We start from the raw sequence: 26,782 nt of genomic DNA, 5'->3' as shown, positions 1-26,782 counted from the left end.
TTTTAGAATTATATACAAAACACTGTTATGCAGATGGAGGGCATTAAGTATTACATGCAGACAAGAAGAAAAAAAAAGCTTGAAGAAATGTTTCAAGAAAAAAGCAGGAATATTTTAAGTCTGAGACAGAGATCTTGTCCATCTCACTCACACAGAAAACAAACTGAAAAGAAACCAAAAGGAAAAAGCTGATATACTACAGAACAGATTCTATCCAAAAACTTAGTATCTAATGTCACTGCCTCAAAAATTCTTCTTCTAACCTAAAATGTAAACCTTAAAAAATACCTAGTTTTGCACCACAGAAGTTTACTATTCTTTAAGCTAAGCTGTGCATTTAGGCAGAACAAACAGTAAGGATCCAAGTCAGCCAGCACTGGGGGAGACACTCACCATGCAGCACCCAGAAAACAGCAGTTTCAGCAAACAAAATCGAGACTGGAACTGAGACCAATACTGCTAGCCATGACAGCAGTGAGTAATGGCACAGTCTTCTAAGAGGAACAGTGGGGACAAAATCTGGTTTAAAAATGGATCACTTATGGAAAGGTTTAACAGTCACCTGCAGCAGTTGCAAGAGGTGAGACTCAAAGACCCCAAGTGCCTCTGTCTTCAGAATCAGGCCCCTACCAGAAGGCAGCTGTGGGAAGGATGTTAGCTGGAGCAGCATCTGAATACCTGGAAGACAGGCTACAAAGGAGCAAGCATTAAGAGAAACCCCTGCAGGGCAGTAGGACTGCTTTGAAAATGTTTATTTTTAATTTCAAATCTTGATTCTGAACTGATAACGTCATGCCACAAGCAAAGGAACAAGAATGGCAATGCTGTCTAGAGCATGATTTCATCCTACCCACCTTGCAAGTTGCTTATCAGCTCAGAAGGACACTGTCAAGCTTATCAGCAAAGGCTTGCTGCTGGAAGAATGTGGAGCTAGCAGGGTTTTTCAGGTCAGGCTGGACTTGGTACAATGCTGCAGATTAAGCAACTTCAATGAATGAGGTGGGAGTCTCAGGAACAGACAATTTGCTCCTGGGAATAAGATCTGGAGCACCTAACCAAGCATTTAGGTAGGAAGAGACTAACAGCCCTCAGTTTGTTCCTACTTTGATATTCAAGGGATCAGAAAGGGTAACCTTTCTGGAAGTGAACAAATCATACTAAGCAAAGCATTCTGTATCACCCATTTCTAAAGTATACAAAAATAACCCTAGAAAAACAAGTTTTGGTTCCTGCATGGCAAAAGCTCCCAAACTGTTTTAAAGATCTGCTGTGGTTTTGTCTTAAAGCTCATCCACGCTCAAAGCCCATGAAAAGCTGTCATTTTCTCACTGCACATGAACATATCAAATAGCAATAATAAACAAGAATTGTGAAAAGAGGATTCAACTGGTGTACAGGTTCTTGAAACCTGGACACAACATTCAGGCATTTGTCTGTCATCTCTGTGATGAGAGCCTGAGCTCTGTTGTCAAGAGTACATTATCTGCAAGTCTTACTACTGCCTCTTACTGGAGTCCAGATCCTTAATAGCATCGTTTAATATTCATTATCTATTACCAAGATGTAAAAGAGACAAGTCTTGTGACATAATTCCTGCCTCTCACAAAGTGAAGCACCTAACACCAGCTGTTTTAAATGTCAATTTAATGATAAATAGTGTCTCACAAAACAAGGTAGACATACCACTGGAAATGTCCCCATGCCTCTCTTGTATTGGATGCATCATTCTTGTAACCTTGCAACAGTCAGGGCTATTCATTAACCAGCTATTAGCTGAAAAAAATAAAATGTCCATTAAAAAGTAGCACAAACTTTTTGAAAGTGCAGTAAACTAAGACACAGGTAAACTTTCAGAAGCAGAAAAGGATTTTAGCTAGAAACTTCATCCTGAACTTCTGCTTTATCTAACTGGATTTTGTACTTTTGTAGAAAGCTGCCACAAAAATCCAGGTAAATTCTGAGCATATGAAAAGGGAAAAAAAAGAGGAAAAAAAAGAGAAAGAAAATTATGATCTTTCAGGAGTACCACAGATGTTGCCCTGCAATCTCTTCAGAAAGAGAATTCCTTATACTGGGAGTTAATTTTGTGCCGCCTTCTATTACAAACCCAAAGGATGCACACAACAATGTATGAGTGGAAGTGATTTAAAATGTGTTTCTAATAACGCTTGAATGAGGACTTGCTTCTGGAATTATTCACACAAACTATTTCCATTTGTTAAAGCCATTATCCCTATTCTCTGACTAACCCCCTTGCACCCCTTTAAAAGGAGGAAAAAAAACCAAACCGAAACCCAACAAAACAAAAAAAACCAGAGAGCAGTTTAAATGTTTTGGTGCGACAAATGCCCAACTCCAAAGCACATAAATATGCTCGAACAATGCATTTGAAACTCTCATTCCAGCACCTTACATCTTCAAATAATCTCCTGAGCTCATTCAAAATGCAAGCACTTTAAATGTACAAACATGGAAAGAACCTTCCAGCTCTTGTAAAGAAGATAATGAATCACAAAGTTAACTTTTTACTTTCAAGATGACTCTCAATTATTGCTTCAGTGATTTTACTTTCAGCCTCACCCTGTCCCGATCCTGGCATGTTCTGCTCCAGAACACACAGAGAGATCAGAAAAGCTGTGCTTAAGATTCAGAAAGAAGATAAAAAGTACGGGTGATTAGAAGTGTGCTCTATCCTGCCTGAAAGGATGGAGGGAGGGCTGATAGTGATGGGGGACAGCAAAAGAGCACATACAATATAATGAGAAAGGGGAAATGTTCTTCCAGAATGAGATGGAAAATGAAGGAAGCAGGGGTGGAGGGAGAGCAGGAAGGCATCTAAACAGTTATGAAGAAAAAATACAGACAGTTTTTAAACTCATGAGAGAAAAAACATCTACAGCATTAGGGAAATGGGTGCAATTCTTTTAAATTTAAGCTAAAAGGCAAACAAACAAAAAAGTAAAAAGTGAGAGAGAGAGCCCTCTCCTGAGGGGCTTCCCAGTAGATGCTGATACCATGCATTATGAAGTCCTGGATTTTAAAGGGGAAGGTGTCTAGAAAATTGTTTTCCTTCAAAGCAAAACTGGACAAGTCTATGACCAGGGCAGACCTACAAGCAAACAAGCATCATCACCCTTGGCTATCCAGACCAAAGAGACAGAACTAACAAGCTCTTCACGTGGCCATGGGAAATGAAGGTATGGCCCTTTGTGGGTGGCACATGAAAACCACTGCTAAATAGGTTGAGCATCCTGAACACATCTTCCAAGCATCTGTTTGGATACAGGCCCTTGCTGCTGGCCTGGAATATGCCAGGACTGGAAGCAGGGTGGAAACCACAGCCTCCAAATGCTGCTCAGCACTCCAAATCAGGGGATAACCTGGTGGGGTGGAGAGGAAGAATTTCTACCCAGTTTACTGAGGAAGTCAGAATTCCTACCAGGCAGCAGCACTTCGACTCAATGCCACAACCTGGTATCCAAAACTGATTCTCAAAAACTTTTTTTGGGGTTGGATGTTTGGTTGTTTTCAGGTTTTTGTTTGTTGGTTTGGAGGGGGTGGGTGAGGTCTGGGGACTGTAGGATTGTTCTGAGGGTTTTTTAATATTTTATTTTTCTTTCTTGGTCCACTTTCAGGTTGTAATTAATCTTCAAAGTCAAGAAAGAAAGGGAACCAGCTCTGTGTCAGCAATTAGCTCAACATCCTGTTAATATCTACCCATTATCTCTCCCAGTCTAGGCATGTAATCTACCTGAGAGATAGATTAATTTTCCAGTGGTTGCCTCCATGGGTTACCAATCTCTATTTCTTGTTATGCATTTAGTTACACAGGCATACTGTCTCCTGACAATACACAACCAGGTATTACACTTCACCTCCATGAACTCCATTGTCTTCATAGCAGAGCTTGTACCTCCACACAAGAAATATAAGCTTAGTTAGAGATGAGAAGCCCTATTTCCCCATGCACTAGGACATCCTTTACTTTACATACTTAAAGAAAAATACAACTGAGTATAAGCAGCTAGAATTAACCTCAAAGGCTTTTGAGGTTTTCGTTTCCTTCCAGTGCTTTTACTTGTTAAGAAATCAAGCTAGTTTCACGGTCTCTAGGTGTCAGTTCTCAGGGAAAAAAAAAGATCAGCAAGTTATAGCCACAGCTTTTAACAAGTTCTCGAAGTTCCATAACACCTCATAAAACAAGTATCACTTACATCCCCACCACCCAGCACAGATCCATATTGAACATGTGCCACAACAGCGAATGCACACCGTTTCCCTTACAGCACTGTTCAGTCAAGTCAAGCTGACATGAGAGAATATGGTACCCCACATTTCCATTTTTTCCCTTTTCCCATCCTTAGTGATGACAGGTATTAAGCCTGTAACCCAGCTTTGTCTTAAACAACCCTCAGGCAAACATTACTGAGTCTCGCCTTGCAGATGTCATGAGGAACTTCACCTGCCGCTAGGTGAAGGACAGTTCTGGAGATTTTGGTAGCACAATGATAGGCAATTCCCATTGCTCTCCCAAGGTCTTGGGAAAACAGAGACTTAACATCAAAACACTAGAAAGAGGTGACCTAAATGCTAAACAACATCCTACATCCTCGCTGCTGACAGGACTATTCATTTCAGAGTGGACAGGCCCTATCATACCAACAGTTTTCTCCATTTATATACACACTCTGTAGGGCACACACACACACACACACAGGTTCTCATTACCAGACAATGGTTGAATGACCGAAGGTTAAGAATCACTCCTATCTCTTTTTGCCTTGTTGGTATTTTTTAAACAAAAATCAATTCAATTCCTGTATCATTTCTAGAAGTTGTTTTTAACACAGCTGTTCCACACAGGGATTGGGAAGGTAATGGCTCTTCTGCAAAAAGAGGCAATAAAAGCTCCCAGGCTCCCAAAGGATGATTTATTCCATACTCCCCAAATTAAAATGTGATGTTTTTCTTGCACACAATAGTTAATAATCTGGATTCTTCTTTGCTGCACTATTATTTCAGTGACAGAATTTGCTGGCAGTATAAAATGTAGGAGAATATTTCATTCTGCATATATTTTACACTTCCATCTCTCTTGCATCTTATTTCTCTTTCAGTACACAGAGTTTAAGGCTTTGCAGGATTTACAATCCTTTATTTTATGTGCCCAACTGCAATAAAAAATATGTAAGTACAATAAGAATAGAAGGACATCCTCTCCTCAGCTGCACATCAGGTACTTGAATTTAGGTGAATCTGTGCTTGTAGAGTCAAGACTTGAACTTCTGGTCATGGACAGGTCACTGACCATACAAAAAGAGAGCAGTGTTGTGTTGGGATAGGGAGGAAGAGCCAAGTCCAAGACTTACCCAGCAGAGGTCAGGCTAAACCAAAACTTCACTATTATTATGGGTCCTAAGAAATTGTCCCTTCCCACTCTTTCCCCTCAGAATCAAACAACAAGTATTTTTACAATGTGACAGACACCCAAGAATTACCCTGAAAATCAATTTAAAACAGCAAAGACTTAAGTTTGTTGGACAAAATACCCTTGAAAAAGACTAAGACAAAAGCATCTGATGCTAAACATTTGAAGAACTCAGTATTACTGTTGGGCAAAAATGTATTAATTAAATGAAATAAGAATGAAAATCCACTGTAGCAACATAAACAAAACATTGTGCACGCTCTCCAAGAGTATTTCAAATTAATTTTGCTCCAATACACAAAGCATAGTAAATATTTCTAAAAATATACATTGATATAAGTATTCCTAATGACAAGGGGAATCACAAAGGGTCTCAAGAGTTTGGGAGTCATCTGTCCACAAAACCAAAACAAAAGCATTATGTATGTGATTTAGCATATGCGCAAAAAGCAAAAGACACAAAACACTTAAGACTCATGGAGATAGAATAAAGTAAGCCTGATGATGTGCATGAGCATGATGTGCTCATATGCATGACAAAGAATCTACATAGGCCCCCACATCTTTCAATTAATAATGTAAAAATACTACAAAAACCTAATAAAGGAGATGAAGTTCAGTATCCCAGTAAGTCACATTGAAATAAATGAAATAGCACAGAATGTACAAAAATCACACAGAAAAGTTAAAAAGTACAGAATCAAACATGTCTGTGTATTTGTGATATGTATACATACATGCAAACATGCATTACTTGATAAGTAAACTTTTCTTCTACAGCCAACAGAAGTGTTGGGAGGGAGGTTCAAAGCATGTGAATAAGATTTTAACACAGGTAAGACGTTCAGTAATATTTCTTATGACAGTTAATAGTAGAACATTGCAGACAATGCTAATTACACCCTGAATATTGTTTGAATCAAGGGGTTTGACACATCATCCAACACTAAGTATGGCAAGCAGCTACACTGCATTCCACAGGGGAAGACACCAGAGCTGTTATGCAGTCTCTACCTTAAGGAAGCAAAGCACCCTAAGTTTGACCTAAGCAGTTGGTAGGCAGTGGGCTGTTTATGCTTAAAATGCCTAAGTTTACAATCCAAGGCAATGGATTTTATCGTCTTTCTTGTTGCAGCACAGACACCCAGCTCTCCAGGTCATGCTCTGGTCTCCTTTTGCTGCTGCTTACCAGAGAACGTCAAGATTGGTGGAGGCAACTTTGGATCACCTCTGGGCTTCTCCCCTTGCCCTGCTCTGTGGTCTCAGAAATGTTCGATTACAGCTGTCTCCCTGAAGCTGCAGCATGCAGAAGTCCTATCCCAGAATATACCTTATTTTTTCCTAATAGTCACCCTACTCTGAGCTTGTGCACTGTCCTCTAAAGGCATCCCTAAAACTGCTTTATGGTCTCTGCACTGAGGACAGTTTATCTCCAAGCAGATCCCAGGCTTTGAGATGCAACTCTATTCCTCTTGTTCCACATTAAGGGGACACATGCAGTCCAAATTTTTCAATGACTATATTTACAGCAGAACCAGAACTGGCTTGCAACCTACCTGTATTGATATTTACACTTTGCCGAAGGGCTGCTTTCAAGTCTTGGCTGCGCAGAAAGTTTAGAAGAAAATGTCTCACCTCAAGGGAACTATATAATGCAATACAGAGTTCCCAAATCACTGCTACATTATTATAGGACAAAGAATTTTATCCACATAACACATACACAAACCTCTCAGCTCTGATTAAGAAAGAAAACGTGTTCACAAAAAACGTACGGCAGGGATGCCAAAAATGATTCTTTTCTAAATGGAATCCACATTAAACATGGCTTCTTTAGCATGCAACTTCTGCAAGGATGGAAGTGACTACACCTGATAGCCCACAGAAGTAACTGAAGAAGAGCGTTGTATTTATTAGTTCAACAACAGTTTCAACTGAGGATGAAATGAAATACAAATGACTAGTAAATACTACCATTACACTTTAAATACCTCTTCTGCAAAGCCAGAATCAAATACAGTGATTGCAAAAGCTGGAACAGCCTCTCTCATGACCTGAAAACTGTCTACTAGAACTCAGGATGAAGTCAAAAGGGAGACACAATTTGTGTCATGAAAACAAGATAGACAATACCAATGCTCCTCCAGACATGGCCCATTCATCTGTGCATCCTGCAGACAATTTTTCTTCTATCTGCTATACCAGCCACCCTTGTTCCATCTCGCAGCTAGTGATTAATTACACTTCAGTGCAGCAATTCATCCAAGTCGGACCTTTGAAACAGAAAGACACTGTGGGAATCGTATGCTTTCCTTTTTAAGTGCTTTCTTCTACTGGTAAAACTAAAAGCAATATGGTATCAAAAGGTAGTATTTTTGACTGTCTTGTGGTACAGAGAAAAAAGCCCAACCTGTTATGCATCTTCATAATAAGTACTTAGCTGTCAATTATCATATCACTGCCCAATGAAAGTTTCTTCGACTGAAGAGAAACACTTTTCAAATCTAAACCTACAACACACATGATACAAGCAACACTGTTCTGCAACTATGTGTGCTGATATACCAGCTTAGTTCTCATTGCACTTTGCCAACCATGGAAATGTCTAATTGGGTTCTGCTTTTCAAGTCCAGAACTCCTTGTACTGCTGCTATCACCACTTTGTTGGATTCCTCCGTGCTCATTTCATGTGCTGGTTTGGACAAATTTGGAGGAAAATATCCTCTGATAGAAGGCAGGTTATAACCATCCCTCCCCAACCAGGTTCGGGAAAAAATAAATTTTCCTTGGAGGAAAGTGAAAGAGGTAAAAACTATTTATGTAACAAACACACAGGAAAAGGATAATAATGCTAAATAATAAAACCTCTCACTGTGGAGAGAAACCTGGGAAGATTTCAGAGTCCTTCCATAGGTGTGGTCTCTCCCCTCCTCCTTGGAGCTGGGTCGTGGTGGGCCCACCTCCAGGGCCTCGGTGGAAAATTCTCCTGATGTGTTCTGATGTTGAAACAGTCCAGAAGAGAAGAAGGGAAAAAACCAAAGTCCCAGGAAAACAAAGTTCAACTCTCCGTCTCCCTCAGGAGAAAAGGAGCTGAAAGCTGGCTGAAGAGCAACAAGGGTGCTTCCTCCGCTCTTGCTGCTGTTAGAAGCAGAGAGTGTGTGTCTGTGTCCTTGAACAACTGCTTTGAAGAGTTTGCTTGATTTTTTCCTCTCCCCCCTCTCAGGCTCAGTTTAAAGGCACAGAAAGGCACGAAGTTAATTTCTGGGCATAGAGCAGTGATAGGGGATACAACATCATAAAGTCACCCCAAGACATTTCGACAGCTCTTGTTAAAGACTAGCCAAAATGTAAGCCTGGTTTAGACAGGCAAGTCACCTCACTCATACAAAGACAATCTTCAAGCCTGCCTCAGTAAATGAAATTTACAGTTATAAGAAAATAATGAGAAGCATTCCTATGGGCTCATCTGAAATGTGGTGCTAGCTATGAGATGCAGCCCTGAATAATTCCAGCACAAGTCCACCTTGGGAGGCAAAGTACACAGGATTTGGGAACAGAGTGGTTTTTTCCCCTTCTGCTTTGTTTATTCTTGCCAATGTCACTACATACTTTCTTGGGTTATTCCATCAACAAGTCACCAAACTTCATGAAAAATGTGAACAAAGATACAGAAGTGTTGTGCAATCAATAAAATCATTGGGGTTTGCAACTAAAGCAATAAATGGCTAGATTAACAAAATACTCTCCTAGGTAAAATCATTAATGACAAAATGAGTAGTCCTTGAATTAGGAGTGCAATTTATTTTAGCTTGGGCTAAAATTAAAGCCAGTGTGATTTGCATGTACTACTCCTCAACTAAATTAACAGAATTTACTTTGATTTACTTTGATTTAAAAAGCATTGTTTGAGCACAAAGATTCAACTCCGCTTGAGAGGAACGGCATGGCCTCACAAGGAAGAGGTTGGACTACAATCACCTGGGATCCCTTCCAGTCTGAATCTTTCCTATGATCTTGACACTCAAGGTGTTCAATCAGATGCCAGTCTGTACAGGCTATTGGAATGACTGGAGGCAGGGTCTGGAATTCAAGACCTGCACGCTCTTACTGAACGTAATATAAGTTCTCATGCCAAACTTCTTACACATGGCATACAACATTCAACAGCAATCAGTATCAGTCTCAAATTTGCCAGTTCTGATATACCTGTATCCTGTGACTCATGCTATCACCTCGTATGTGTTAGCAACAGCTGTTCAAGTAACAAAAGTGTAAAATGTGGCCTTAATGCCATTAACTTACATATATTTTGAATAGAATACTTATAATGAAAATCAGAAGTCAAATCTAAGTAGAGTTCTTGTTATCTTTCCTAATGCATCATTAGATTTTGATAGTGATGCTACACAGTTTGTGCATGTTTGGGATTTTCTCCTTTGTTTTGCTGGCAGGACCAGGGAAGTCCCAGGGCTGAGACTGGTGGAGAGGCAGTGTTCCCAAGGACTGCACAATAGAGCAGTGTTTCCTAAAGTAGGTTATGTGAAGGACGAGCAGAAAGGCATCAGAGGGAGGGGTGACTGTGGAAAATATGGATGATGTCATCCTCAGCATGAGTAGATCTTTGAAAATACATGGCACTGATTTGTTTTCCTAGCAGAAGATAAGGAGCTATGCTTCCAAAGTTGGGAAAGTGCAGATCTACCCCAGTGTTTCCTTGTTTCACTGAATCCTTTTAACCAACTAGTTCTGGAAACATGGACAACTTGGTTATAAATGGCCACGTGCTCAGCCTTTGTCTTAAGCCTATGCCCAGATGACCCATTTTGCACATTTCAACCAAGAATAAAGTGACCTCATTTTCAAAAGTGCTGAGCACCAGCTGTTCCTATTGTGTTCACAAACCACACTATAGGTTCCTGTTTTCAAATTCTTGACCTCAAAAGAATTGTGAGGCAACAGAGTGATTATATGTTCTTCCACTTGCAATATGCCTATTTATTTTAATTCAAATATAAAAGTCTGAGTAATAAGAACAAGTACTCTTGCCAGTAGAAGGTAAGTGCAACGTAAGTGAGCCATGTGATCTAAAAAAATATTTTTTGCACAGAAGAATGACTGGACTGAAAGTCAGAGCATTTTGACGTTCACTCTTAGTTTCTTTTTTATTTTCTTTCTTTCTAATGAATGGCCTAAAAATGGGGGAACAATAGCATCCCAGATGCTACACCTGAATTTATATTTCTGGGATTAGTTTCTTTGCTACCTGCTACATAAAGTTAGGTCAACAAATTCAAAATCACTTTACTATAGTTTTTGGCTCCGTAATAAACAGGTATGTTGTATTTTAAACTGTTACTTAAGCAGTTTTAAACTGTTACTTGAACATACCACTGTCATCTCCAGACAAAATACCACATTGCTTGTGCAAACAATAAATACAACTACCTTATCTCTCCGCCAAACCATAAAGCTTCAAATCAGCAAAATCAACAAAACAACTTATCCACAAATCACAAAACGAGTCATGCTAATGATCAGTGCACAATATTTGTTTTTGATTTTTAAATTAAGCTGGTTTTTAATTAAAAGATAGCAAGAAAACCTCAAAATATATTGAACTTGCTATGACTTCTTGTTGATCTCTACTGAGAAGACACTGATTTGCACTGCACTGCTTCCCAGTAAAACATCCTGACTATATGTGAGGAAAGCACCACTACCTTTGGGCATAAGTAAATTAATCTGTACAGAGACAATATATAAATGCACACCACCTAGTTAAAAAAAAAACCCAAAAAACATAAATATTCTCTCTCCAAATACAGTATTTTAATTTTACAGTAACTTGAAGAGAAATTGATTGTACTCCCAAATCAAATAGATCTTGATACCTTGCTTATGTTGATTAGTCAGAGTTCTGTTTTGATTCCCTTGTAAAAGTAAACTTGATCTTGCTTTGTACTTCTAGCTCTGCCTGTGTTTTATGACAGCAGAAAGCAAAGTTGTGGGAAGGGAGCTTTCCTGAAAGCAGGGTCATTGTGTGGGGCCAAGCACCCAGAAGAGGGGAGGGTGAGATAAAGGCAGGAGGGTTCAGGGTAAAGGCCAGGAGCAAAAATGTTTTACTGTTGCACAGATGGACTCTCATCTCTTGAGAACCACAGGTAAAGCAGACATACTAGCAGCTCAAAATCAGTGGTTTAATATGATTTTCTGAAATTCTCCTCATACTTGCTGACCTTTTACAGGTCAAGCTGCCTATAAATGCCACAGGAAACTATCTGAAAGTTGCTGGTAAAGTGCACATGAAGAGGCAAAACTTTTATTTTATTTTGAAAATAATTCAGAATAGAGACACTGTCAGATCCTGAGATGTATGAAGGTGTTTGAGTGGACACCACAAGATAACAGTAAAGGAAACAAATAAAAATGGTCTCTTTCTCTTGGTGACACAGTCTTTGAAAATACAACTCATTTCTTTGGTGTGAGGAAGATTTGTCAATGACTTTTTGAGAAAAAATGGCTATAAATCCCGTTAAGAAACAGCTTCTAAATCCCTTCACACATCAGTACTTTTGGCTTCACTTGTTACAGACTGCTGATGCTTTGAGAATCACCAGAAGGCACATCCCACCCTTGACCTCCAAAGCCAGAGAGCAGTATTTCCAAGCTTTGCACTACTGGCAAGGCACAGAGATTTGCTAATGTCACAAGAGCTGGCTGGTCTCATTTGATGAACTATCCTAAGAAAAGCTATAAATTCAATATTAATTTGCTCCTTAATGCTATTCTTCCATGTAAACTGTATCTGCAATCACAATGAGGTCATCTTCTATAATCATGAATGCAGGACAAGCAATGTAAGATTCCAACTTCTGTGATTCACACAGTAAAAGAAAACACTATACAGCAAACATGAATTTCTTATCTACGAAGCAGGTTATGCCTTTTGCTTTCCAAAGAACGAAACCAATACAATAAACCCATCCATATCAAGAAATGTCTGAGCGTAACTACGATTTCTAGAACTCTTTAAACAAGCCATATATATATTCTTTATATACTCTCACTACTGCTCTGAACTGGTTTCAGGCAGCTTTTACAATTTTACAACACGGCAGTAGCCATGAGACATTCAACAAATTAGCCTGCACTACTCCCATCCTTTCACAAATGCTTGGTCAGACAGGCTTGGTGGCAGGCCATCAGCTCCTTGTGCAGGGGGTCTCAGAGTACCACCACCTTACCCTTGACTGTGTCATCCAAACCCTTTTTGGCCATGAAAGAGGTGACAAGAGTGGGGGCAGAGGATTTACTCTCATGTAAGTATTTCTATACAAAAGACTTCCAAAAATGGCAAAATTGAGATGCAAGTACTAAAGAAAAGGTTTAAATGCAACTACCAACATCAGTTCCTGCAATTAAACTCATTAGACTTTGGCCTTTTCCTTCTGACTACTTTTGTGTCTTCAAAGACAAAAGTAGTCAGGCCAAGAAAAATACCCAAAATGCTCACACATAAAACCCAGCTGCTTAGCATATTTCATTACCACACTGACTTCAAAAATACTGAGCAACTTAAACGTGCAAGCCACTTGGCTCTAGCTAGAGATAAATGCCTGAGATAATAAGAGGTATAATTGTTCAATGCAATACTGTAGCGTGTTTTATATAAACATTTGCTAACACTGCACTTCATATATTTCATTTCAGTGTTGTGCTGCTGAATGTTCCAACTTTATTTATGGCCTGCTCCTTTAATATTTACACATCCAAGGTTCCCCTTGATGCCGAATTAAATATACTATCCTAGCTTCAAAGTAGAAAGGAGCACTTATGCTTTGCAACAGAGGGCAGAGCCTACAGGTTTTCTAGCAGTTACCTAGCTTATTCCACTCCACTGCTGAAAATAGGAAAGGGGAAAATCTGAAAAGAATGTGCTCATTCGTTAGTGACGAGAACATGAAATTGGGATTAAAAATAGCTTTTGCATTTAGTAAAAGCTTTGGGTATAATCATCATTTTTCTACGAGCTAACTCTTAAGTGAATTAAGACACCTGAAATTAGGGTCCCCACAGAGGAGACATGTTTGTAGACTTCCTGGAGGGTTTGGTTTCATGACGGAATGCGTGGTGTGACACTGCTGTCTCTCTTAGCACTGCACTGTCAGTTCTTCCACATCATAGCTCTTGAACAGCCTCAAGCAAACTTGACGGAGAGGGGAGCAACCTCAAAAGTTTTATGTTCCCACAAGTCTTGGTGACCCACCACAAAGTGTACTGAGGAAAGACTGAAGCCAAAACCCAGACATACAAAGAGACATCAGACTACCTAGAAGGGAGAGATGAGATAAAGGGATGGAAAACAGCTCACAAAGATTTCCTGGCTTTTTTTTGCTTTAATAGCTGGTTGTGAGTAACTACCAGGGAAAAGTCCTGCAGCCCCCACTCAGAGAAATCTCCCTTTGAACACTTCAGTTTTCTGCCTGCTTTTCTGCTGTAAAATGAAGAGGAGGGACTGCCATATTGCAATGACAGCAAGGCACAGGTCAGGATCATGGGAAGGAAAGGTAAACTCTGTGATGTCACACCAGCGCACATTTCAGCAAGGCATGACATCTCACCACAAAACCTGGCATCTTGCCCTGATTTTATGAAAGTCTACAAGTAATACTCAGCAGTAACCACTTCTGGCTCCAGTTCTTCCCCTTCTGTCACCTACATGCTTTTGAAATAAGTGCCCCAGGGTCTTCCCCTCCACATGAGCACCAAGAGCTGTAGATCCCCCCTTTCATCATTGTGCAAGCAGAGGATCACCAGCCTACATGCACATGAGAGACCACACTGCAAGCACCACTGCCACAGTAGCAACACCACTCATTTCAATGATAGCTACTGCAGAGATAGGTATGGTACTACTCCATGTCAGCATGATGATCTCCCTTTAAGTTAGACAATTGGGAATAAGCTAACACCACTAATAAATGAAGGACTAAAGCCTGCTGACTTTCATACTGCAAATGATCCTTGGTCTTCCCTGAGCATCATCAAGTGAAGTCCAATTTTTGTTGCCTGGCTCTGTCTACAGAAACTACTATTGAATGGCAATGTATACCAGAGCAGGTTTTAGAATTTTTTTTTTTTTTCCTCCTTGCTGGTCCCCCATAACAAAATAGCCCTCCCAAAGTTATGCACAGCAATCACATACATGCATCCATCCATTCAGGAGTACATGAGAGGTCAAATGCTCTGATCTGAAAAGCTGGGTTTGAAGCTAATTTGCTACTAGAGATAAAATGACACTTCCCATGGCAGCTGTGCTGTCAGACAATTTTGACACACCTAGTACTGACAAAGCTTGGTTTGACACCAACCCACTAGTAAAATTCAGTATCAACACTTTTTTGTATGCTTTCTCACTCCTTGATACACACCATCCTATTCAAGTGCCACATTAATTAGTGAATGAATTATGATGACACAGGCATGTTGAGCTTTTCACCTCAACTCTTTTAATTTACTTTTTCATGATTTAACTCTTAATGCAATCTACAGTGAAACACTTCACAGTACTTAAGTATATTGCTGTGGGTGTGAAAAAGGGATTGCTGTTAGGATAAAAAAGAATAACCATGAAAAGCCAAGAGTACTGTATTGTAGAGCCTGTAGCTCTGTTTGGAACAATCAGCACTGCAATGAAAACTGAACGAGATTATCATCTGGTAGGCAGAAAAAAAGTTGTATCAAATTTGAAAGGAGCTCAGAGACATGCAAGTGAAGGAGCAATGGTCCTGATTTAAATACAGCCAGTTTAATGACTTAAATGGAAATCTAAGGGTGAGCTGGTGAAAGTGAAGCATAGTTTTCGTGACCAGGACACAACAACAGCCTTCTCTGGCAGAACAGCAACTCTGCCCACGACTCCTCTTTTTGTGCTCTGCCATCACACCCGCCCTTGTCTCTGGTAAACCTGCCCCAGTTTCTTTAGCTGTCCAATCTGTGGCCCTAATTCAAAGGCAGACCTCAATTAAAAGGGAGCATTACTCAGCAGTTACAGCTACCTCCACCTCAGCCTTTCCAATTCTTCTACGTAGGCAAAGAATACATGCAAGAGAGGTGGGTATGTGCATTGTTCGTGGAAGGAGCACTGCTGCGTGTTAAGGTTTCCTACCTAGACAGTCAACCAAAACTTTGTGCACTTTTCCTACTAAAGGACAGAATCAGACCCTTGGGCACTTAAGGTACATTCTCATGCAGAACCATTAGCACATGCACACAGAGCACAGGCTCACTACATATCCAACTAAATACACTTACACAAATCATATTTTACTGTGCTGCACAACAGGCAGTATGGCTGACCACATCTGGTGAAAAGTTATTGTGTGTGGCTCTAAAATAAACAATACCTCATATAGCTACTCCAACCTCTTGTGAAAAGTGGTAGTTAAGAATGTGATTTTTAAACTGAGGTTTCTAAAACATGCCTGAATTTTACCCCCATGGTTACTGAAGAATATCTGCAATAATTACACAGACTGAACCTAAGATTGACTCAGAGGAAAGTGCCTCCTGATTGTACAAAAAAACCCAAAAACTGCAAAATGTTTCATTTAGAGATGGCTATGTATTTTTTGAGAGAAACTGGAAAAAGTTTTTCAGAAACTGAGACTTGATTAGAGCTGGAAGGAAAAAAAATGCAGAAAACCATTTTTTGCTTCTCTGTTCTGTGAAAACATTTCAGTCAGATCCATTCCTATGCAGACATCTCATGCAAATACGATTTCAAGGTTTCACTCTTGAAATTCAATGCTTATGGAACACTTGTATCTAAAGAGGAAGAAAATAACCTACATCCATCCATGATGAAAGCGGAGACTAAAGACCTATTTGTAAAATATTACAAACACCTAAATACTCCCCAAAGATAGACTTGCTTTATTTAGAATTTTTGACTGGACTGCTGCAAGGGGAGGAGGTCAGTGCATGGACGAACAGCTAGCCAATCTGCTCCCACTGTGATCCCATCTCTTCATCAGTGAAACTGCCCTGAAACCAGAGGCCAAGGGATCGCTTGGGCCTTGGGTGAACTTTCCATGGCCACTGGTATTTGTCCTCCATCTCACAAAAGAGATGTGCTGCAGACACGCCCAATTTACAGATGAAGGTTGCAGCTCTTCCAAACCTTGTGTTAAAGCCAATAAGCTTCTCTGAAGTTTCTGGCACTCTACTCACCCAGCCAGCAATGCAGTAATTACACCTAAAAGCACACAAATCTGAAGAAAACCTTGCAAAAAATGTTTCCGCTTCACTCTGTTTAAAAAATATTTAGTTTAAGGCTTACATGTAGTAAAACAGGTCACAGTATGGTCCAAGAATGCAAATTCTCACGAGAGCAGAATTTAGAACGTCCTATGAAAATGAAGAGTGGTACTTCACTCTAAAATGCTGTGAAAATTTAAGAGGCAAAGTACCACAATGAAATTTAGTACATCATCTTTACTGGCTTATAGGATAAACAGTCCAATTTATGGCATTTACAACATTATCACACTTGGTCAGAAGTTCATCTACAAACTAGGTCACAGGTCATCAACAGGAAATTCATAGGAAATTATGGAGGAAATTAAAAGAACACAAATGGGCAAGCAAACTAGTTTATACAATCTAGGTTCTCCGAGCACAGCTTCCTGTGTTATGATGAACTCATCTTTCATACTGAACTTTGCCTTTTCCAGGCCGCACTAAGTAAGTATTTCTGAATTGTCTATTATACTCTCCAAGCCTCAAAATGTGGAGGTCAAATTCACTAAAATGAGCCACTGAGGTTTTTTTTCTTTAAGCAATATAGCTGGGAAAGGAAATAGTAACTAGAAAAGGTGTTTTGAGATGATTAAATGCAGATTTCTCAATATTGGCACTTCAACAATGGGTGTACAAGATCCTTCACTGACACAAATACCACAGTGAGGACAGTATCCTAAGACAAGAAGACATTCTCATATTCCTTCAGTTCCAGCATCCCAGCCAAACTGCACCTGCACTCCTGATCTTGTTTGGGAAGATGATAAGTAGTGTCTGGGAGCCTGTTCTACTTTCACGTTAGACATGCTTTCCAAAATAAAACCCCTGGCCAGTAAGGCATAGGAAGAGAGAGGGCTGCAGTTCATCTAGGTTATCTGGACAACTTTTGAAAAGAAAAACTGCTTAACAGAAGCAGTTACTGCTTAATTGTTTAGAGCTGAACGCTGAATGCAATGTACTGCCTATACCTCTAACGTATCACACAACAAAAGTTAGGAGTAACTTGGCAAGACAGATAGAAAATGAAAGATTTGCAAGATGCCTCAGCTGTCTGTCTTCTTGCTCCTTAGTTAAATAAGAAGACCTAGTATAAACGTGATCAACTTTTCTTTCATTCTTTTTCACAATACCCAAATACCCACATAAGGTCCACAAAATAAAAGCAGTTCCTCAAGTTCATTCTTACTCTGGTGCTTTCACACCCTATCAAATTCAATAAAAATACTGAGATCTGTTTTTTCAGTATCACAACTTGAAACTTCTAGTAAGTTGTGCATTTGTAACTATCTCCTGCAGATAGTATTTCCCATTGAAGCAACAAGAAACACTCATATACTTTAAAAGTTATAGGAATCACATCATCTACAATTTGATGAAAACCAGAACTATTTTTGGGTTGTGAGGAGATGGTTGACAAGGTAGAAGTGATAACAGTACCAAATAACACTCATTCCACATCATTTACTGCTGATATTATAAACAGGCTCTCTTTTTTGGCTTGCAGGAAGGTGAGATGGAAAATTCTAAGAACACAGTGTTGATCTGAACACAGGATTTCACTTGCAGAATGAGGGCTGCTATGTTTACGCGTATTACTGGATGTCTGTTCTTACCTACCATTACCAAATCAAGGCCTGGGTTGAGAAAGGCTCCTTTTTTGTGAGGGGCAGTATTACAGTATAAAACAAAGGAGGAAATTCTCCTGCTGAACAGATTACAATCTAAGTGCAGAGAACTGCAGAAACAGTTAAAAGTACCCAGGAAAACAAAGTCAATGACTGATACAACTGGGAATACCTCCCTCACCTACTAACTTTCAAACCCAGAGATTTTAATCTCTCTTTGAGGGAAGGAAAAGGTAAAGTTGCTATCCTGTTTATAATGAATACAAGCCTGTTAAAAATCAAGTTTTCTAGTTTCGGTTACCTTTTGCAGCCTGTTTAAAAGCTGCCAATATAGATCAGGATTCTGTCTAAACTAGACTGCTCTACCCGCTCCATCATGCTGCACACCCAAATATACTTGCTGCAAAGCCAGGTCTTCCTTTTTCCCCGCCCCCCTCCACAGCCAATTTGGGCAAGATAATTCCAGCACCTATATGTCATCCAAGAGTGAGATACAAAACAGCATCAGTAGAGCAGCCAACTCAATAAAATATGCTGAAAAAAGGAAGCCAGTAGCTATAAACAACTTTCATACCCCTTCATAGCTACAGGCAGTCACTCAGGAGCAACAAATACTAGTTTGGGAGATTTTTGCAACTTCAATATTCAAGCATTTTCCCTAGGACTACTCTGGTTGCTACTGGCCTTGATACCAAAAATTCTGCAGGAACAAGTACAGAAGCACAATTTCCTGAGACTTTTAAAAAAGCTTTTAACCCTTGTTTCTGCTTCCTGTCCTATTTAATTCATCTAGAAAAAAAGACCTATACATGAAAGTGTTCAGTTTAAGTTCAGGCACTCAGGTCTCAGTTTTAATGGTCACTATCCTTTTTCCCTCATCTGATAAAAATTAAACCAAATGGTTAGACAGAATTGCCTGAAGTATTAATTAGATACTTCTTACACGGGCCAATCTATATTTCTAAGCTCAGATTTACATCTACACTACCAAACTCATCAGATATCCAGTTTGGGTAATTTAATGGCAATTTTGTCATTTAAACTAATGGAAAATATAATGTTTTTCAAGGAAAAAACCCAAATATCATTAACATTGTGTTATTTAGCAATTCTTACACAAGCTCTAAAGTAGTTGACAATTTTTGATCATGACTCTGATGCTGTCTGGCCACTTCCAACCACGTAAAAGCATGCTCAGGGGGATCCAAGAGTAACGGTACCTGAAACTTTTTTCAGCACTGCTTTACTTGACTCGCAGCCCAGAATGTGGATGTTGATTCTGTTTTAATGCTGTTCACAGAGATATTCTACAACCTGCTATAGGTTATAAAGCAGAGACACGCTAAAGAAGCTTCCCAGAAAACTGAAAAGAAACCCCCAATTTTTGGAGGAATTCTACAACATGCTTAGCAAAATAGCATCTTTCTGGTCTTCATACCTGATTGCACTTATATGTCTTTAAACTGTGCAAAGAATGTTACAAAGATGGTAGTTTACTCTGGGATGAACTCTCCAGCACACAAATGAAGGCCTATCGTTGCTCACAACTGAGCAGGTCATCAGGCTAACCCAAGGTGATCTGCAGAATCCTCACATTTCAGCCCCCTCCAACAAATAATGCATTTTGCAAAGATGTGGCTGCTATTCAATTCCAAAATGGCAAGATATTCAACACCCTTCAGGTTTATCAAGTGTTGCCAACAGAGTATAACTTCTACACCTGTGAAAGACTGGGAGCTACTTGTGATGAATCAATACCGTGTTTGTGCTGAACACTTGTCTATTCTTGAAAGAGGAGCCTCCTACTGTATCTTCAGTAATCTATCACTATACCTAGTGTGCATATAGAAAAATTACCTCAATCACAGAACTACCAGAAAACACACCTAGAAATGCATTCAGATGCAGACTGACAGACACCTCAATACAAATGTCAATGATAGCCTTCTGTGACCTGATCCTGGAGCACCTCTGCGCACCCCAACCTGGCTAAAGGTCCAAGCAAACCAGCAGAGAGAACATGGAGTCTTTGAATGCAAGCAGGAACAAGGCGCTAGGAAGGAAAAATAACCTGAAACTTAGCCCTGCAGAGATGAGTGCTTTGAACGGAGATAGACACATGAACAGGTCTAGGTAAGATAGGCACACACAGAGTCTTCTTTCTTTCTTGTATTCATTCCTCTTTGATTTTACTTCTAATGCCATACAGAAAAGAGACACTCTGGATCCCCATGCTCATAGGTCACAACAGCCAGGGAGAGCTGGTACTCAGCTACTCAACTGCAGTTTGGTCAGCTGAATGCACAATCAGTGCTCAGGACACTGCCCACAGATTGGTCTACAAGTGAACTCATGGGTATGCAGAAAATGTCTTGGTATCTGGTGGGCAGGGACCAGGCATACATGTGACATAACACACAAGCACAAGCACAGCACTGCATATGAGTTAACGGTGCACATACACATGCAGGAATGAAAAACAGGGCTCCACAGAAGGAGAGAAAAACTTGTCTTTTGTATTCTTTTAGGCAAGAAAACAGGGAGAAAACAAAATGAAGTAGAAACTGTGCAAAAATGACTGGTCCATGGACTTGAAGCAAGTTTGTGGTCTGAAGACAGAGCACATTTAGATCCTTCCCCCATATCAGGATGCAGTGAAAGTTCCTAATCGTCTGTCCAGGTAAGTGGATGCCACAGGGACCAAAAGGGACTGGAAAGACACAGTGAGTCCAGTAGCAATTTCCCAAGCAATAAAGCAAGCACAGCCCCAGAAGTAACTGAACAGAGTGACCCACTCGGGGTTCACCAGTTCACTATAGCCTGAAGCAAAGAAGACAGAGCAGGATCCAGGAGGTAACGCTGGTCCTACTAGCCATTGACACACACACACTCTCAGTCTTATTGTCCCAGTAACGGGTCTAGCCCAAGACAACACAAAACTACTCAGAATTCAGGGAGGCAGAGATCACATTACTGTTAAGAAGATGAATGGTAAGGTGTTTCTTAATACCACAATTAAAAAAAAAAAAAGTGATGCAATACTGATTGTTCCATTAAATATTAATTACAATACAGCTGCTTTCAAGCTACAACATATTCCTTCAGATAACTGAATTAAGGGACAGGAGAACTGAATGAGCTTTGTGTGTATCCAGCACTTCTCAATTACATTAAACTGAGTTCTTCAATTTACGTGTAATTATCTCCAAATATTAATCTTTAGAGCTAGAGGTTCAAGATTAAAAAATAATAAAAATAGTTAGAACTCTCAAATTTGCTCAGGTGACTCCCAAGATGCTTCTTAATGTTCAAGGAGCTTGAAGAGTTTGTCCTAGACCTTTCATCAAACATTCCTGAAAAAGAGAATGAGGTTATCTTTTCCTCCTACAAATTTTAATTTGCACACAGATACCATCAGTCGGATAGCAGGGTTACATACTTCTCTCCTTTCCCGTCTGTTTGAACTTGATAATCAAACTCCAGTAACAGCAGGCAACACTGAGACTGAATTTTACTCTTCTGTTTTGAAGGACTGAAACCTCTGCAAGGAAACCGTAAAGCAAAGAGCAGTAAAGTAACTGCATACTTTTCAGAAGGTACCCTCCAAATGACCATGCTCTGGAATTAGTTTTTACCATTGCAGAAAGCTCTTCAGACATTCCTTCATGCTGTGTATGTTAGACTGTTACCCTACACCACCTCCATCTCAAACTGACACGTTAGCTCCAACACCAAAATTGTTAATTAAAGTAACTGAAGAAGGTTGCAGGAAAAGTTATTTCTTTCAAGAGCATTATTCAGTTCTGGTAATATTTAATGGCTGGGTCAATCACAGGGTGCAGCTCCTCTCTCTGCTAAAACAAAATCCAAGATTTGCTTTTGTATTTAGAAGGGAAAAAAGGTAAAAAGGCAAGAAGCTTCCAATATTTGAAAAGCTATATATATTATTTCATTTAACTGTTTGGAGACTTCCTAAGTTGCATTAAGTTTTATCCTGCTTGGCAGTTGCATACAATTTCTTTATTTTCCCTTGAATTAAGCAGCAATGTATCAAAAACTTCAAGTATATTTCCCCTTTTTCAGTAACACATATTGTATACATGTACATGAATTGTATTGGATTCAAACTTTCAGCGTCTCTTCTCACACAAGGTCAAAGCTTTACATTGTTGTAATTTTCTTTTTCAGTGTTTTTTCTCCAAGACAGTCCTCCACTGGGAAATTAATATTCTGCATGAACAATGAACTCCTTGCATGGCCTTTGAACCTAGTGGTTGCTAGGAGGCCGAAAGAAACCCTGGAGTACAGCCTATTTAATAGCACGTATCAAGAGATTATTCAGAAGCAAAAACGTGTGATTTTCTAAATTGTCTGCTTTTTTCCCCTCCTTACTTCCATCTCCATTCATCTGTCAAACAATCTTTAGATTTCATATGAATTGCATCTGCATCAATTTTCTATAATTATGGGCAGTTTGTTCCCTGAGTATTGAAAATGTGACTGGCCAGCCACCAATGCCGCTTCAAATCAAGCAAATATCAAACTGCTCCTTACTCAGTTTTACTGAAAAGGCTGCTTAAAATCAGATGTGCTTCACCACTGTAGCATGAGGTTTGCACTTCCATTATAAACATGGTTCTGCTTAGAGACTGTATTTTCCTCATACAAAACACCATGGCACTGACTGCAGCACCATTACTCAGTATTTCTCTGTGCTGAAAGAAATATATATAGCTTCTCCATGCTCAATTCAGGCATACTTGAATATTAACATTTCAAGCTTTTTAGCATCTTACTGAAGGTTGGTTGGTTGTATACATTTCAGTATTTCCCCAAGCATAGCAATTGAGGCAAAACCCCAAGGTTTCTTTCCCACCCTCCACCCCCATCCCAAACAATGAGGCATTTAATTAAAAGATAACCACAACAATGCTAATGGTGATGAGGTTAAATGGTTGGATAAACAGAATGCAGCCCTTTGAAAAGCCCATGTGTTTCAGGACACTTTCTCCCCTACAACATTCTGGGTGACAAAGAAAGTATTTGTATTCCTGATCCCCACAATTTCTATCCCAGTGGACTTCCTACAGATTTCCTGCAAGGAAGAGAGTTTCCTTCAAATAGTGAGAAGTGTTTAGACACAGTAGCTATTCCTCCCAAAACTAATATTTGGAAAGGCAGTGGACAAGGATCCTTTAAAAATAAATGAATGTGGCAACTATCCATTATGAGAGAACAATTGCATTTCCAGATAAAAGCCTATTAAGTTGTTGTAGTTGTAGTTAAAAAAACAACAACAACAAAAAAAACCTCAACAAAACCAACAAATATTTGCTGATTTTAATTTTCAATGCGTTCTTCCTCCAACAACTTTAGCAATTAGTAAAACTTAACATTATATTTGTCCTTCATCTTCAGTGGCTGCAATTAAAAATCAATGCACTCTATATCATAAACAAGTGTTCTTGGTCTAGAGATTACTTTAAAACATCTATAGCAGATTAAAATTCTGTGCCCCCTCCTACCCCTCAAGGACATAGGTATCTGCCAACAAATGCAGGGTGACACATCTGATTCTGCAGATTGCTGGTGTTTGACTGTCTGGTTGGATTGTACCAATCTTGCCAAGATAAAGCTTTTACAGAGCCAGACCACTTTCCTGAAGAATTAAAAACAAGCAAGAATCACACCATTTGGCACAAAATGCTCACGTGAGCTCCTTCTCTTTTAAATATGGGCTTTCACACTGAAAGAAAGGCCTAAAAAGTACTGACTTCAACACAACTGACACAGGGCATCTTACAGTGGGACTATCAGGACATCCACCCAGAACAACAAAAATCTTTTCAATATTGTCAGATTCACCTTTCCAGACACTTTCTGGTCCTGCAGTACCAACGGAACAAATCAATCACTCCACCACCACAACCATTCTCCTCTTCTTCAGCTGTTCAAGCATAAATTATCCTTGTCATTTCCACTCACTATGTGACTTCCCAGGAACCAAAGCACCAATTGCCAAAACGGCACAATATTCTTACACAGGCAGATTTTTCAATAAATGCATATTATTTCTCTTGCACTTGGGCATTAAAGAAAGAACAGTCACGAGACATTTTTAAAACATGAGAAACCAATCCTGACTAAAGAGATATGTTTATTAGGGCCAGAGAAAGGAAAACGAGCATATAACTAAAAACCACAATCTTTGGCTCAACCTTTACAGCAGAAATGGGGCGGAAGGGGACAGCATACAGGGCTGGAGACGTTTTCAATAATGCATTATAAATACCTTCATTTTCTCCTTTAAAGGAATCTGCCTACTCAACCTAAATCGTGCCTCAGAGGAAGAAACGTGCCTTTGTGATAAATTGGAATTTGCCGTCATAATAATGAAACGTTATGTCCTATCATCACAATAAACAGGCAGCAGAACAACAAAGGAGGTTTCCAGGATTTTCTGCCCTCAGCCCCCTCCCCATCAGCATTTTCCCAAGTCTTCTTTTGGGTGTTTTTGAAATGCCTCAATTCCAAAGCCATTAAGATGCATTTCTGGATGAAGCAGATTCTACAATAGTACCGAGGCTTTCCAAAATCTCACCAGCACTCCATCGGAGGCCAACCCTCTCCCTGATGCCTGCCTTTCCCTGCGCTGTTTTTTGTTTTGTTTGCGCTTTCTCTTTCCCATGCACAAACATGTTGGTGCAGTGTCCATTATTTCCCCACGGCCTTCCTTGAAGGCCACCGACAAATGAATATACATGCACGTGTGTGTTCCACCACATACACAGGTCTGCTCTCCTTCTACATCTCAAAAAACAAATGCAAATGTGTTTACAGTCATTTTCACCGATACATGCCTTGCCATTGCAGAAACATGCAGCTGAAAGCCAGGGAGTCTGTAACAAGGCAAGTGTGTTTGCAACCAAAAGTAACCCTTTTCCTTTCCAAAATGGAAAAACACGAAAGCCTGATGAGTTAACTAGAGTTAACTGCATTTAAAGCATAATCTGTGGGGGAGCAGTAAATATCCAGCACATGCTTTTACGCACAAAAGGCGCAAAGGGCTCCATGCTCTGCACATCCAGTCATTTTTGTCTGCTCTTCCACAACAGAGAGATGGAACCCTTCCTCTCATACATTTATTTCACTCGACTAATAGATTTTAAACACCATATTGCGAGGACCCCGCTGTGAATCTTGCAGAGGTACAAAATGGTGGATGTATGCTATTTTTTTTTATTTTTTTTTTTGCATTATTCATAACAACTCAGCCTCCCGATCGCAGGCTCCCCTCCGTACCCACCAACACAGCCTTCCCGGCCAGACACACGTCCCGAAGCAGCCTCGCAATAAAGCTCTCTCGCATACACAAATTATGTTACAAACCTGATGTCATGTAGCCCCGTGATGCCTGGGAAATAAAAGCTGGGGGGAAGTGCTTGTGCAGTCGGTAGTCCTTCTCGCTGCGGGACCTCATGCGGTCTGAGGCCCGGTCGGAGAAGTCGGAGCTAGGCCAGGCCCGCCGCAAGGTCGTACTCCGCGTCTTCTTCATCCTGAGGATGCCCGAGCCTACTCCTCCCGCCGCAGCATGGGTCAGGGGTGCGCGCTGCCGGGCATCAGCCTAGCGCGGGCACCGCCGGGGCGCAACCTGCGCGCATCTCGCCGCTCCCTCTTCTAGGACGCCAGCCGCAGGTCCCTTCCTTTTTTTTTTTTTTCCCCCTCGAATGATCCAATTTTACACACGTCCCACAATGCATTACACTTCATTTGCAACCGGTCCGGCTTATAGCTCCCAGATTTGCGTGGAGGAAAGGCACGTTATGTGGCTTCTCAGGCAAAAAAGGAATGGGGGGAGGGGGCTGGGGACGAGAGATGTGCAGCGTGGGAGCTCGGGGGTCCCGAACAATGGCCCAATTCAGCCCGGCCGTGCTTAGCCAACTGTGAGCCCCGACACAAAAGGCCCAAACAAACGAGGAAAATCCCGCGGCCGCCGGCTGCGACTCCGACCGCGGCGCGCCCGGCGCTGAGGAGGAGGCGGCAGCTCCCGGCGCGGCGGGAGGAGCGGCGGGAGGAGAAGGAGGAGGGAAAGGAGAAGAGAGAGGAGGGAGGGCCCACAGACGCCTCTCTCGGCCGCGGGACGAGCGGATGCAGCCGCGACCCCCCACCCTCCCCACCGCCACTGCCGCCCCCTTCCTCCTCAGGCCCGCGGCGCCCGGGCGGCCGGCAGCGGCCCGCGGCCCCTGGCAGCGCCGCGCCTCGCCATGGTCGGCGCCGACTCCCGCCCGCCTGTCCCCGGGGCTGGATCGCCGCCGGCTCCGCGCTAGGGGCGGCCGGCGTGGGGGGCGAGGCCACCGGGGGGGTCTCCGGCGGCGCGGGCATGAGGAGGAAGGGGGCGGCAGTGGCGGTGGGGAGGGTGGGGGGTCGC

At 40.9% G+C, this 26,782-nt stretch overlaps 1 protein-coding gene across 13 annotated transcripts in view; it reads right to left on the bottom strand.

Moving 5' to 3' along the window:
• STOX2 (storkhead box 2) overlaps nt 1-26,782 on the bottom strand; it is a 142,162-nt gene that overhangs the window by 44,187 nt on the left and 71,193 nt on the right. For 3 of the 13 annotated variants that reach the window (XM_042014975.1, XM_042014979.1, XM_042014980.1), the window contains one exon: nt 1,684-1,773. The exons of 6 other annotated variants lie outside the window; for them this stretch is intronic. In XM_042014975.1, coding sequence (XP_041870909.1) covers nt 1,684-1,773 — 90 coding nt within the window. Of the gene's footprint in view, nt 1-562; nt 663-1,683; nt 1,774-25,743; nt 26,540-26,782 lie in introns of those variants that run through there. 4 more of the 13 variants (XM_042014974.1, XM_042014976.1, XM_042014982.1 and 1 more) reach the window with 4 other exon arrangements.

The sequence above is a fragment of the Corvus kubaryi genome, unplaced genomic scaffold (genome assembly GCF_017639235.1).
Source record: "Corvus kubaryi isolate FWS band 111438036 unplaced genomic scaffold, C.kubaryi_AGA036_p1.0 split3-131, whole genome shotgun sequence".
In the NCBI taxonomy this organism is placed as follows: domain Eukaryota; kingdom Metazoa; phylum Chordata; class Aves; order Passeriformes; family Corvidae; genus Corvus; species Corvus kubaryi.
Note: the sequence above shows the minus strand (reverse complement) of the source record. Positions and strands in the feature narration are given on the sequence as shown.